The 15,879-nt window shown below is 37.1% G+C and overlaps 1 protein-coding gene across 2 annotated transcripts; it reads right to left on the reverse strand.

Moving 5' to 3' along the window:
- Positions 1 to 3,357: 3,357 nt before the first annotated feature.
- Positions 3,358 to 15,811, reverse strand: bmb (brambleberry). Of its 2 annotated transcripts, none has more exons than XM_053491168.1 (13): positions 15,699 to 15,811; positions 13,817 to 14,084; positions 13,422 to 13,550; positions 12,462 to 12,647; positions 12,098 to 12,320; positions 11,859 to 11,975; positions 8,391 to 8,570; positions 7,416 to 7,622; positions 7,148 to 7,325; positions 5,864 to 5,928; positions 5,625 to 5,749; positions 4,271 to 4,371; positions 3,358 to 3,684 (listed from the first exon to the last, which is right to left on the reverse strand). In XM_053491168.1, the coding sequence occupies exons 2-13, from the start codon at positions 14,075 to 14,077 to the stop codon at positions 3,555 to 3,557; spliced, it is 1,902 nt and encodes a 633-aa protein (XP_053347143.1). In that variant the 5' UTR covers positions 14,078 to 14,084; positions 15,699 to 15,811; the 3' UTR covers positions 3,358 to 3,554. The 2 variants fall into 2 exon arrangements, with proteins under 2 accessions (XP_053347143.1, XP_053347144.1); XM_053491169.1 differs by lacking the exon at positions 15,699 to 15,811 and adding an exon at positions 15,379 to 15,473.
- Positions 15,812 to 15,879: the final 68 nt, after the last annotated feature.

Below are 15,879 nucleotides of genomic sequence, written 5' to 3' on the forward strand. Positions count from 1 at the left end.
GGTCCAAATAGCCTGCGGGAAGAAGCTTCTCCTCAGTCTTTCTGTGTTCGCCTTCAGGGAGCGAAAACACTTTCCTGACTGCAACAGAAAAAAGTCCATTTTTGGAGTGGGTGAGGTCTTTCACTATCTTCCTATACAGGATAAATTACATTACAGTTAAGTAAGTTTGTGTAAAAAATTAGCAATGTGTAAAGACGGTGGCCTTGGCCCAGCACCGCTTGATGTTGATTGAGTGCAGATCAGGACGCTCTACAGCAGCTCTTGTAGAGCTGTTCCCAAATCAGGATCATCATCAGCTTGAATTATTTGATGTGAAAATCAGTTTGATGTAAAACCTTTATTATTTAATAAACAAACTTTCAAGTCTTTTAAACTGAAGATGGGAGGATCAACATAAGCAATAAGGGAAGCCTCTCACATCAACTTGTTGTGCAGGATAATATATTTGAAGACCGTGGGAATTTGGATCAGAATATTAACAGTGAGTTACTGTATTTCTGTTTAAATATTCATTTACAGTATACATTTAAATAAAATTATGGACTTGGAGATATGTGATGCCCTCTTTTTACAGTACAAGGTCAAAATAACAACGAGGGCAGAATCCTAGGTAAGATTTCTAGGGTTTCTTTGCATTTGATTAACTAAATTCTGAGCAATGTCTACTTCATTATTGAATTAATTAATTTAATCTTTTTTCTCATCATAGGTCATATGGAAGAAGATTAAGATAGAACAGGCCACCGCCTCATTCAAGAAGTTTCTTTTGTTACTTTTTACTTCTTACCATTAATAATATAATAAAAATGTACCTGTTTCACTTTGTTAGTTGCTTTGTACTTCATGAATCCTAGCCAGCCTGTGCTCCTAAATTTAGACAGTGAAGCAAAATTAATGTTCCTGAAACTGGGGAGCCAAACTGGCATATGGAATGTTATTCACTGGCCTAGTCAGTCACCTGGGGCCTCATGTATCAACGCTGCGTACACACAAAAACTTTGCTTACGCCAGTTTTCACGCTCACGGTCGGATTTACTAACAGTGAAATTAACGTGAGAATGTGCGTTCTTCCACGCCAACTTCATGTCTGGCGTACGTGTATTTCTTGTGTGTGTTTGTTTTATTTCCGTTGGTGACTCCTAGAGGCAATTATGTTAAATTGCACACTACAAAGTATCACACCAACACATGTAAAAACATTGCTATTAATTTATAATTGATAAAGTTTGTTAATTGACGCAAAATTTTTCTACCAATTATGAGATTTAGAACATATAAAAGCATTTGCAAATGTATACAACCCTTAGTCTATGGAAATGGCAGTGTTGGCCTCATTAGAGGACATTGTCAGTGGCCGAATCCGAAGGGACGCGTTTTTAGGGATCACAGTGATTTTCTTGCCCACGATAATGACTGGCTTATTAGCCGTTTCAGATTTCCAAGAGCTATCCTCTTAGAGCTCTGTGCTGAGTTGGGTCCAAATTTGGAAAGAGAGACAGCGAGGAGCCACGCATTACCCATTCCCTTACAGGTGCTGACAACGCTTGGTTTCCTGGCAACTGGTTCTTTCCGAAGAGAACTGCCAGACTGCTCTGGGTTAAGCCAGTCGTCTTTGAGCAGTGCAATGCCAGCTGTATGGGACGGGATCATCCGCATGTCTAGCGGGTATATAAGGTTTCCATACCATGCAGTTGACCAGCCAAACATTAAAGCGCAATTTGCAGCGATCGCCGGTTTTCCTAATGTAATCGGAGCGATCGACTGCACACACAACCTTATTAATTCCCTGTACTATTTGCATCACTACCTCCACTCCATTCAACCTACCCAGCTCACATTTTCATCTTACTTCCCTTTAACTTGTACACACAGTACAGTAGGACTACTTTTCTCTGCTTAAATATAAGAAATTCCCTCAGGAGGCAGTGGCTGAAGAACCTCTAGTGGAAACTGCAATTTGTTGATTATATATATATATATATATATATATATATATAGAGAGAGAGAGAGAGAGAGAGTTATTTTGTTTTAAAAGAGATGTGGAAGATTGCAAGTAAAAGTTTCATTGCTCTTGGCTTATTCAAAGTTTTAAACAATACTTTAATATGTTAACCTTTCACTTTCTTTTTAATGTATTAACTAGAATGGTTGTCCTTTAGTGTGACACACACACAGAAGGACCAAATATGTATTTTTATCGTCAAATTAAAAAAAAAAAAAAAACAGCTCAGCACTGTATTAGGGGAGATAACATTACTTATCTGAATGTGATATATATGTAAACAGTTTTAAAAGGTTTCTTTAAGAAGTCCAACAAATTCAACATAAGTAACACTACATGTAAATAAGTGTCTAAAATTAAAATACATCTCTTTCATACTATTTGTATGATAAATTAATTATTTTCACACCATTTAATTATTATTTTTTGTTTCACAACAAAGGACACATTTACAGCACATTTAACTGATTTTTTTTAAAGATATCCCTCATATTAAATTGCATAAAATGTTTTTCCCCCTGCAAAAAAATATATATATATATTGTACATATTTAACATGTCTATACATAGATAGCTAAATAAATCAATATAAACATATATACATGGTGAGTAAAATTTAAGCAACATTTAATGACTATGAAACTTTTAGGATCACTGGAGTCATGAAGACATTCTCTCCCCCATTTTGCTCTTACTGTGCATGTGTGGTTGAACCAGCATTTTCCTGGACATTGGCTAGGATGACACAGACCTTATGGATGGCCTCCAAGAAGTCCAGATCTCACTCCATTTGATTTTTTTTCCTGTGGTGCTGTGCAAAAGGAGGATGTGTAAAGGACAAATCCTACTAGAAGACTATGAAAACTAAAGGATGTGAAAAGTGGACAATGAAAGAAAATGAATTATTACTGCTTCTGATTTAGTTAACAGCAGTGACCGCCTAAAAAATAACTGTACTGTACGTAGCCTACTGTAACACCTTCTCCTGAATTTCAGGAGATCCTGCCAGGAGATCCTATTTTAGCCAAACAACAAAATGGTACAGCAGCTTAAATTATTTATTTTCACTGATGTGAAAGAGCACCTTCATTATTTCATGGAAAAACTTGTACTGTAACAGTCAGCCACTCAAACTCTAGATGGGATGATTAACATAAGGAATGAGGGAGGCTTCCCACATCAACCCCTTTTGAAGGCAATGTGAATTTGAACCTGAATATTAACAGTGAGATTTTTCTGTTTAAAAATATTAAATTTACAAATCTTGATAATTATGGGCTGTGAGACGCACTCTTGGTTCCGTTTATATGATGGAGAGTTTTAAATATTTATATTCATACAAACTACACACAACATTTACAAGACAAATCCAAATTATACTTTATAATAATTTATTATAAATGCATACATTAGACCATTTCATATCCATAGAAGAGGGTGAATAAAAACAGGACTTTATGATAAAATGTTAAAACAAATGAAGTGCGGATATTGGAAAAAACATACAAACACAATACACATGCAAGTGCCATCAGTGGAGCACTGTGAAGATTCACATGTGAGTGTAGGAGTTGTGTCCTCCTTCATGAACCCTACAGAAGTGCTGACCGGCCACTGCTCTCTTCTTACATGGCTGTCCCAACCTGGTGGTGCCATTACACAGAGGACGGCCTGATAAAGAGCTGTGACAAGAAGTCATCAAATCAGTGTTTACATGACCAGTAACATTATTTGAGTAATATCACACAAGATGGAGTGTTGTCGGGCTGAATATCAGCATAGCTGTGATGCAGTCATATGGTTGAAGGAGCAGCCAGAGTACAGATATTCAGCACAACACATCACGGCAGGCAGAATCAACTACCGTAACCGTTGGGAATCAGTTAGTATAATTAACAGGGCGTAAACACAGTTTAAAATACTTACCAGTATTATGTAGCAAAAACATGGAGGTGGTAGACAGGCCTTTAAATCTAGTAGATTTCTCTTATTTAACTATTCCCTTTTAGAATATCAGCTCCGTTAACAACCTGTTTCAGGGGTTAAATCACAAATCTACTTAAACCAATCCTGGTGAGTGACAGTTAGCGTAATTAACGACTGCAAGACCACCTGTGACACTTAGTGGAAGGTCCCAGTGCATTTATGCTCCACATAATCACTTGGAGAATGCCTTTCATCCAATTAGATTACTCAGTCAGAACTCAAATTAATATTTCCACAGTAATCAATACAAGGCATACACAGTGTTTTTCTAAATGGGCATACCTGTTGCTTGCGACTGACTCATTGGGGCTGGAGCTCCGAGACTGGTTACCTACATCAAAGACACCTCCAAGGTTCCTCTGGGTAATGCTCTCAAGAACAGCCTGCCAAGCAGCACATGCATCATTTATTCATTTTTATGTAAAATGGAATAACAAAAATAAGGATAATAAGGAAAATAAGTACAATTCTAAAAATTATTTTATAGCATATACTGCATGTTGAAGTAAAAGCACCTGTAAAGATAATTATTCAAAATTTGTGTCCTGATGTCCATACTAAAAATATTACAATACAGCTGTTTAATATGGGTGTAAATATTTGACCAACCAAAATAAAAAAATAACTTTTGTAAATCACAACGTGCATGCACAGCTGAGTTGCATTTGGTGACGCCCACATTTACATTTAGGCATTTGGCAGACTTACAAAAAGTGCTTTAATGTTTACATCATTGGATACATACTTACACTGGGTTAACTAGGTTAATAACTAAGTGCTATTAGTCCAACACAACTGGGAAGAGGTTGTGGTTTTTTTTTTGGTTTTTTTTGGGGGGGGGGTGGTTAGTCCAAGTACTGGAGAAACAGATGCGTCTTGAGTCGTCGTTTAAAGATAGTCAAAGTCTCTGCTGTACGGACATCTAGAGGAAGGTTATTCCACCACCTAGGTGCCAGGACAAAAAAGAGCCTGGATGAATGCCGCCCTCGATCCCTAAGAGATGGTGGGATGAGGCGAGCAGTGCTGGAGGATCGGAGGGAACGTTGTGCAGTGCGTGGGGTAATTAGCGCAGAGAGGTAAGTGGGTGCTGGGCCACAAAACTCCATAAATGGCAAGCTCAAAGTATATTAAATATTATATATATTATTTATTTATTTTTTTTGTCACTCCTATCACTGTTAAAAATTTACATGTTTAAGGTGTTGTAAATGAAAAGGGTTTGACATGAACAGATCTATACTGCCTGGGTGATTATGGACATTGTGATGCACAGCATCAAAAGAAATAGATCACTTAATTTAAATAGGCATTAGTATCCAGCACTTCTGTAAACCAAATCCTGCAAATGTAAATAAACAAGACATTTTACCTTGACAGAATAATCTGCACATAAAACAAATAAAACGTCATGTCAATCAATCATGTTTTATATTAGGTACATTAATCCTTTTATGCGCACATTCACGCAGACTCAAGCATGAGCAAAACTCTATATGAAATCATAGAATTTTCATGACGATCTGAGCATGAAAAATTCCATTCTTAATGATTTATCCACTCATTCATTCCTATTCAGCTGAATAAATGTCACCCAGTGCTGGCTTTAAAAATATATATTTTTTTTAAATGTACTCACTCCTCCAATGGTATGTCGACTCTTCAGTCTGGGTGTAGAATGGCTGGGGGTGCCTAGCGATAAACGACCATGTCTGGGTAGCCCATACGTGTGTGAAGGAGATAAAGCCACCATACATGGATCACCTTCACCATGCAGAATAAGAAAATAAAGACCATTTGATAAAAACCTATGATAATTCACTATGTGCATGTAGACCAAGAAATGAAAACATGTAGATGTGTGAGACAAGAACACACCGGTCATAAAGCTGTCTTGACCAAGACATGGCATGTCTGACGGCAAATCACTCTCCAGATCCTCACTATATATATATATATATAAAATAGATGAGAAACAAATGATATACAAAAAGTTTTGATTTAAAATAAAATACAAGTAACTAAATAACTTTGATAAAATTGCAGAAATATGTAAAAATTATATTTGTTTGGATACTAATGAAGGCGAGCATTATGTTCATTTTAGAGATTTTACACAAAAACTAAAACTGACAAGTTAAAAATTGGTTAAGTTACAAAACAGAACTGCTTGTCTTATCAGGAAATCACAACTTTAGCCCTATTCTCACAGAAGTGATATTATCTGAGGACAGTGTGATTTTGAAATCCTGGCCAAATCGCAGACAAATTACCTGCATTAATGTTTTTCTTTTCTTAGGACATGCAGGTTTACAGTACAGCCATGGCCAAAAGTTTTGAGAATGACACAAAAGTCTGCTATTTTTGGGTTTTTAGATCTTTTTGACAGATGTTACTATGGCACTGAACTCACAAGAACGCAATTCACCCTGGCATGCAGTCAATTAACATCTGGGCACTTCATGACCGGAATGATTTCAAGAAGAGCAGCAAAGAACATTTTCTCTCCAGGAAAACATCAGGGACAAACCGATATTCTGCGAAATGTCCAGGGATTGGACTGCTGAGGACTGGGGTTAAGTCTTTCTCTGTGATAAATCCACTTTCCACTTGTTTGGGGCATCCGGAAAATTTGGTCCATAGAACAAAAGTTACTACGGTATACCGCCAACAGTAAAGCATTCTGAGACTATTCATGCATGGGGTTGCTTCTCAGTCAAAGAAGTAGGCTCACTCACAGTGTTGTCCAAGAACACAAGGTATGATACAAAAACATCCTCCAAAAGCACCTTTTCCCAACCATCTAAGAACAGCTTGATGATGGATAATGCCTTCCCAGCATGATTGAGAACCACGAGTTACATTGAAAGCCACAAGGCAAAAGTAGTCCAGGGAACAATCAGTCAAGATGTGGCACAGAAGTTGATTGACAAAAAAAAAAAAAAAAAAATACTGCAAATATTGACTTTGTATAAAATACAATTGTCAATAAAAGCCTTCACACATTAAATGTAATTATTTGTAATTACTTGTAATTATTCTTCAGTAACGTCAAAAAGATCTAAAAAACACTGAAGCAGCAGACTCTGTGAAAGTTAATATTTAGGCCATTCTTAAATCTTTTGGCCATGGTTATATTCTTCCCTCACTCAAAGGACTCACTCTAGAGATGTTGAGGAGGTTGCTGGAATGAGGGAGGTTGCTGGATTGTATGCAGTGCTTGGGTTTTTTTCAGGAGTCTTCTGAACTGGAGGAGCTAGAAGAGCAGCATGAACATCACTGCACTTCTGTCCCTTAAGGTTAGACAGGGTCCAGAACACCTGCAGCAAAAACCAACGTGCTGGAAAACAATCACGACAGCATGTTATTGCACAGTCACAAATACGAAGCCATGCAAAGAAAGTAAACACGCACACACGCAACAACGAACCTAATGAGAGTGTAAAGAGGAGTAGAGAGAGCGTGACCAGGTCGAGAGCCGACTGCTGGTTGATCTCAGCGATGGCATTGACGGGCACCGTGATGAGAAGAGAGACACGGGTGAACGTGGGACACTGCAGGAACGACAGCAGGACCGCAGAGAACAGGAAATATCCAGCATGCATCACACATATCCACACGGCACGCAGACTCAGACCTGTATTGAATAAATAATACCAATAATTTAGCACAAGCATCTCTTTCTCTGATACTTTTATTTATTTGTTATGAACAAGCAATACAGATTTGGGTCTACACTTGTATCACACTGCTGCCGGATCTTTGAACTTTTTCTTCCTGAGAATTTGTCACAACACTTGCTTTTTTTTGCGCATTCATTGGTTCACATTTTTATGATGAAATTTTACAGGTAGCACACAAGCACCTTAGAGAGTCCCAGAGTTGACCAACAAAGCCAATGCCACTAGAGGAAAAGCAACAACATGGCACAGATCAAAGCTTTGAAACTGTCCTGAAAGCAAGAGGCAGAAAGTTTGATGCAAATGAACAACCAACCATTAAGATACATCACACCGCTTTGATAAAATCTCTAAGCACCATGTATGCCTGCACTACTTCATTCATTTAAAATGAACCAATCCTGAATATCTGTTTAAATCAGATGCTCTTAGACTTGAATACACACTTGGATGAACTTTTAGTCTTAGACTAGTACGTAGTTTTGCAATAGTTGTGAAACCAGGGCTTTGCCAGTAGTCACATAGTGCAATCTCTACATTCAATACACAAAAATATGATGTACAACATTTTTTTCTAGCCACTCCCAAGAGAGATGTTTGACATCCTAATAGAGCTCAAGCTACAATCTTTTAATGACATTTCTTTTGTGAATGCAGCTTCAGATGCGACATGAAACACGGAATATGCTTAACCTTAATATGCTTTAAATAATATGATTAAGTACCAGCCCATCCCAGGTAGCCTTGGATCATATGTAGTCTATCTTCTAGCCTGCTCTGCATGCCATCCAAGTAGGTCAGCATGTATCCCAGAGTGCCATTCATGCGTTCCAGTTTTTTCATGAGCTCAGCGTAGAACTGGACTGTTGTGTTTTGCTGCTGCAGGACCCCATTTAAATTAAGCTCTGAAATGGAATTCAAAGGAGAATCAGATCTAGAAAATTATAAAACAGGGTGATTCCATCTAAAAATCAACTAGTGGGTTCCACCACATCACAGATTTTGCTGATTTTTTCAATAATTGTTGGTATTGGCATGAAAATAAAAAAAAACAATTTTTTTGTTCCAACTCCCGTTCGTTAAAAAAAAAAAATGGAAGCCATCTTGATTTTTGGCCTCAACGTGCTTCGAGACACGCCACGCTCTTTTTGAAATTCTCTTTTCGTTGATAACTCACTTGCTATATGTCATATGGAGATGAAACTGGGTGTATTTATGGAATTTTTCAGGTAGATTCAGATTTTGCAATCTCTTGTGGTTATGGAGATATTTCTGGTACCCCTTTTCGACCCCCCAGAACCCAAGGTCTGTACGTATACATGTTATTTAAAAAATAAAGGGGTTACTTCACATCACCTCATCTTGAAAATGAATAAAAACCAGGGGTGTGTTATGCCCTGTTTTATAGAAATCATCAAAAATTAAATATCCAGGTTTTGCAAATGTTTTATGAGTTGATACACATTTTATATACAGAGAACGTACATGGATCTACACAATAGGCCTTATCTACCTGTAAACGTGTAATTTTATGGTGGTACATGTAAGATACATGTATCACTGTAAAACAGTATCCTGTAACTGAACCATTTAGGTTCATACTGATCAGAAAGTTGATTTATCTCCAACCAACTCCATGAGTGACTTCGCACTTAAGGAACTTGGTGATTGCATCATCTTTTTCTTGGCGCTAATTAAGTGCAGAAAAACACAAGCAGGTGAGTCCGTTTCATTCATGTTAATTTGTTTACTGAATCTTTCCAATGTAGTTTGTTGTCTTAATCACAATCTCTATGGAAGTCATGGAAGAAGGACCTGAACATGTAGTATTGACTTGGCTCTTAATAACCAATGCCATCTAAAGCACTACGTGAAATCAAAACCCTTAATTCGGCTGCAGGATTTCACAGAAAATTTGTTTCACAGACATTTGTTGACAAACAGGGGTCCGTTCTTCGTATGGCGCTAACTCAGTTAGCTGGATTTGATTGTTGTGAATTTGTCCTGACCTTGGATTGTTTCGTTCTTCGATGCGCTTCTCGCATTTGCTGTCATAGCAGCATATCCGTAAGCTTGAACCTGCTCGGAAGCAGGTTTATTTCATGTAAACAGGATTTAGGCTGCGCTCCTGGCGGGTTATGATTGGTTGAAATAGCGAGGTCACATCTGATTGGTTAAGGAGCACGACTGACTCACGTGGGAAAGGAAAAGTATCTTATATATATATATATATATACACACACACACAAATATATACACACACAATCGCTATCAAATATTATATTAAAACATAAATTCATAGGTTTATTAATATCAAATACGATATTACTATTATAATGAACCCTAGGCACGAGACAGCCGCCAAGACCATTAATACAAATTTGTGTATAATGTTAATTTTATAACATTTATTTTTCAGGGGTTTGTCATGAATATGCATAAATATTTATATATAATAAAAATAAATATTTTTTATAATAAAAAAATTGGACGAAACTAATTTTATTATAAAATAAACAATACAAGAGTATATGTGTATTTGAAATAAATATTTCTATTTTTTCATGTACAACATATTTATTTTCATATTGTTTATTTTATTGTCTCATGTGATTTGTAATTTGTAAACCATTAACCTATAAATTTATGTTCTCATATAATATTTGATAGCAATTATGTAGGGGGGGGCAATCCATGCAGGGGGGCATTTCAGCGCATAACACGTGTTACAAAAAAAATTGCGCCACTCTTCCGCCATTTCGTCAACCAATCAGAGGGCTTGTGATCAGTGTTTCTACTGTCGATGCATATCGCCTTTTAAACCAACGCACGAACGCGCAATGATCCTAGACAAATCAATCCAGCTATACTAATCATCAACAACAGGTGTGCTCGAAGATCCAACTTAGCCAGATTGTAATTAGCACAATGATCTCATCTTAGATGTGTCACTTTATCTCGGATGTGTCAAGCGACGTACGAAGAATGGACCCCAGAAGCAACACTGCTGACTCTCTGTCGAATGGGATGACAATACAGATTGCCAGTTTAGGATATCAAGAACGTTGAAGCATGCTTTGAAAACTTTCAGGGAAAGATGACTATAACCACTAAGTGGTCAAGCATTTGTGGAGGCATTTCCTAGCAAAATGACTTTGGTAGCTACAAAGTGCATGTCTTTCCTAGTTGATATTATTTGTGTCACTGCAACTTGACAGGTCTCCTACATGTACATGTAACCTTTTGGTTCTATTCCATGAACTCATTTTGTGAACTTTGTTCATTCAGAATCAGATATCCAGGGTGATGAAACAAAAACTGATTGGTGATTTTTGCTACCAGACCCTTTAGTCTAAAATGTCCTTTCAGTGTTGAGAGATGAATAACTTCATTATCAGTCTTTGACTAGATATGCATTACAGAAGAATTTGAGGTAACTTCCACTTTGAAAAGAGCAGATTTTATGAGTATGCACTAAGTATTCTACAGCTATTGCTGTACATTTCTGTGTGTCAAATCATAAAATGTTGCAAAACCTGGACAATTAACAAACAACCACAAAAGATAGCCAAATTCTGATTGCAGAATCTGAATCTACATTAAATAAATAAATAAATAATAAAAATCACACAAATACACCTAGTGTTATTCCCATATGACAAAGCAAGTGAGTGATCAAGGAAAAGGGGGTTTCAAAAAGGGGGCACATCTTGAAGTGCATGGAGGCCAAAAATCAAGATGGCTGACATTTTTTAACGAGCGGGAGTTAAAAAATTGGGTTTTGTGTTCTCATGCCAATACCAACAATTGGTGGAAAAAAAAAAAAAAAAAAAAAAAAAAGTGATGGTGGAAAATTTCTCTTCCACTGATTGATTTAAGATAGAATTACTCAACAGCAAAACCGGATTTACAATAAAGAGTCATCTTTGAGCATTAAACATAGCAAACTTTAAATAAGTAATTTACTTGGTTTGATTGAAAAGTAGTGGCGTTTACAAGCAGGTAAGCCTTTAAATACAAAAGGTGCCTTTCAGAAATTACTAAGCAGACAGCAAATAAAAATATGCAAAATTATACTAATATCCAATTAAGTATAGATTATAATAGATGGAAGTCATTAACTAAAAATAATAGGTATTTTATTTAGTTTAAAGAAATGCTAAAAAAAAGTTTGTGTTGTAAAGAAAATTTACCCATTTTAGTATAGATCTCCTGTGCACGCCCTCTGACTTCAGCCAGGTCATCCAGAATAGCCTGATGACCTTCTTGCACATCTGTCCCTTGACCCTTCAACTGCTCACTGACATTCTCTAAGCATGCACAACAGAATGGAGGTCAGACATTAACATCATAATTATACACCCAAATCTTGATTTAAAACTACAAAAGAGATTTTCTTTTAAACCGATCATTCATAGGACATGTGACACACCTATTCTCTGTGTAATTCCTTGGATAAGTTGCGCCACAAGCTGCTGCCCAGTGCTGATTAGAGCTTTCTCCTGTGCCAGTCTCTGCAAATTGGCAGAGATTGAAGCATCCAACTGCTCCTGACCTTCTTTTAGCGCCCCCTGCTGGAGCTGAAGAGCACTGTGACCCTCCAGCAGCCTGTCCAGTGACGCTGCAGTCATATCCCGTAGTTCACGTTGACCCTCCTGTGCATACATGACCAAGTGGATAACTCTGCTTTAATTAAACAGCTAAGTAAGCGGTCACGTAAACAACTTACCAATTATTTTTTAAAAAAAAAAAAAAAAAAAAAAACACTAAACAGATAAAGATAAATGAATGCAGACCTTCAGGTCTTTCATGGCATCAAGCTGGTTAGTTGCTGTTGAGATTAGAGCATTTACTGTAAGCTCAGTCTGCTTTCGAAACTGCTGCTGACGTGTGGCGTAACACACGGAGCGTGCACGGTTGCTGACAATGTGGTATGCGTTCCATGTATCCGAGTCCATTTCAGCTGTGCACTCTTTAATGGACTGCCAAAAAATAATAATAATAATAAAGAGAAGTAGTAGTGAACTGAATTGATATTCAAGTGATGATTTTAGTTATCAAAGACATTATAATTTACTTGCATACATTTCCTCTATGAGCATGCTAACGAGTCTTAGAGTTTTACATCACTTATGTCATGACATTAACTTTATGATATTTTTTCTGCTGTTATGACATTTTTTTCTAGAGGCATTTTCTATTTTCCTAGAATTACGTATTTACAAGCCATAAGCTATTTCTCTGGCTTACAAAAATGGGTGCCTTAAAGGGATGGTTCAGACATTTTAAGTCTGGCTTAAATCAAAATTATGGTGCATACAAGTACATTAATGTAGGTCTTTTTATGTTTTATAGGTAGTTTTAAGTTTTCCTGCTCTACACTTTGACCGTGAAGTCTTTTACCCGAAAGGAAGTGCAGTGCAAGTAATCAGAGCAAAACTCCAGTTCAGCTGAGACTTCTGTTAACTTTTCTGGACTCCCACAGAGCTAAATCAAGTTACATTGTATTTAGTACAAAACTAACTCATTTCCTTCCCCAGAACTAGCAATACAACCAAGACCTACGTAATTTGATTTAAGACAGACTTTAAAAGAAAAAAATTTATATATAAATCAGACCTATCCATTCAAGTGAGTGGCACAGATTAATCAGGCACAAGCTGACCAAAAATGAATAAATAAAAAAATCTATGAAGTGGCTTTATGAAAATACTGTAGCATACAATTTTAAATACAGTAATCATTATGCACTGTACCATTTCCTCAGTGCACAGGAAAGTCCTGCGTCCCTCTACTTCTGACTGGCAGTTGAACAAAGACACTCCCAGTTTTGCCAGCTGTTCTTCTGAAAGGCCATTGCAGGTAGCCTTGAGCTGGGAGACAACCTGTAATCAGAAGTCATAAAGTCAATCAACAGTAAACATTCTCTAAAATATAAAAACAAATGAACAAAAAAAAATTAAGAAAATTACAAATGAGTCTGTTAAAAATTATTTAAATTAAGCTTGTTGTAGGACTTTAATAGATTTACCAATAATCAATCATTCAAAGCCAAGCGAAAAAGAAAAGATACAAAAAAAAGGAAATTTTGCTACAGCTATTCATGTATGAACCTGCTTGTATGGGATGTCCCAAGGAAATCTGTATGTACCCTAAAATGGCAGCTGTCAAGAGGACTTATATCCAAAAGTTTTGCCTCAGCCAAGATCTTCTCATCAGTAACACTCATCTCAAATGGTGAGGCATCACTACGGACAGCTGTTGGATGACTGGGGATAGCTGGAGGCACCGAGGGTGGAGCCGGTGCCGGCTTCTTCATCCATTCAAAAAATGCATCAGCTTCACCACAGAGAGCCAACACACACACCAGCAGCATCCAAGGATCCAAACATATTACATGTCTCGGAACCATTTGAGCCCTAAAAAGAGAAAAAAAAAAGAAAAGAAAAAAAAAATTGGGGGGCATTAATGTTTTAAACTGAATGACTGATACCCTGTAGGCACATCACTGTTTATCTGGTTTAATGCCTAAAAATATATTATATATAGTAAAATATTTTAAACCAATCCTCATAATTTTGAGGATTATAGCTTACATCTCATGAAAACAAAAATCCAGATCCTCAAATTATTTGCATACGTCCTAATAGCATTTAAAAAAAGGAACTAGAGAATAAATCAATTCTAAAAAGGTAATTTAGGCACTCAATACTTAGACAGGGCTTTTATCATGAATTACTGCATCAATCCAGGCGGTTTTGAAGGCCAGGTTGCTTTTATAGCACCCTTCAGCTGGTCTGTATTGTTGGTTTAGATGTTTCTCATCTTCCTCGACAATAACCAATACATTCTCTACAGGGTTCAGGTCAGGTGAGTTGGCTGGCCAATCAAGCCCAGTATCAGCAAATCGGTGATGGTTTTGTCACAGTGGGCTTGTCAGCAGACGGGAACATGAAAATCTTCAGGTAGGCTGATAAAACACAGTGGGCCAATACCATTAGATGACATGTCATCCCAAATCGTCAGACTGTAGGAACTTCACACTAAACTTAAAGCAAATTGAAATTTCTCTCCACTCTTCCTTTAAACTCAGGACCTTGATTTTCAAATGAAATGCAACATTTACCTTAATCTAAAAAGGAGACTTTGGACCTCTGAGCAAAGGTCTAGTTCTTTTTCTTCTTAGCCCAGGTAAGATGGTTCTGACATTGTCTCTGATTCAGAAGGGCCTCAGTACTAGGAATGCAACAGTTGTAGGCCATTCCTGGGAGCATCTGTGCATGGTGGCTGTTAATGCACTGACTTCAGCCTCACTCCACTCCATGTGAAGCTCTCCCAAGTTTTGAACCGGCTTTACTCCGCAATCACTAATCTTAAGCCTACAGTCATGTTTGTTGCTTGTGCAGCTTTTTCTACAACACTTTTCCTTTCCAAGCTTACACTCCTTGTGGAGGCTGTACATGATCATCTTCTGGATGACGGTCATCTCAGCTGTCTCAAACCACTCAAACTTTAACTTAAATCTTTTAATAATCTGGATTTTATTTTATTTTTTTACACAAGCTGTAAACTGTAATCAACTAAATTAAAAACAAAAAAAAAGCACTTTACAATGCAATGAATATTGGAATACTAATTTTATCTATTTATACATACATACATATACACACATACATACATATATATATATATATAAAATCTCATGTACATTACCTGATCACGGTTCATATCTACTATTTTTTAATAACTAAATGTAATTCTAATGCTGAGGGTCGGTGCATGTAGGTACAGGACAAGCCTGGGCATGGATCCTCACACAGCTGACAGGAATTACTGTGTGCGTGTGTGCGCATGCGCGTTAGTTAATTTACTGCTCTTTAACGCTCTTTTCTTTTCAAGCTTTGACAATAACCGATTTGACAGGTAACATCACTTTTCGTAGAAAATTTTTTTTGATATATATATATATATATATTTAGCCAGATTTATAAAAATCTTGAGTCAAAAATACCATTTCAAATCAGTGCACTCACCGAACGTTGCCTCACCACTTTTGTCTTGCTGTAATCACAGTTTGCCTGAAAGTGTGTGCAAGGCTCCTAAATGCACTCCTGTGTTCAAAGACGCATCTTTGTTTCTCTTCAACCATTTAAATGGAAAAGGATCAGCCAATGAACAGCCGCGGAGGCATGGAACGCGACAGGAATCTCGCGA

Source organism: Clarias gariepinus, chromosome 2 (assembly GCF_024256425.1).
Source record: "Clarias gariepinus isolate MV-2021 ecotype Netherlands chromosome 2, CGAR_prim_01v2, whole genome shotgun sequence".
Lineage (NCBI taxonomy): Eukaryota > Metazoa > Chordata > Actinopteri > Siluriformes > Clariidae > Clarias > Clarias gariepinus.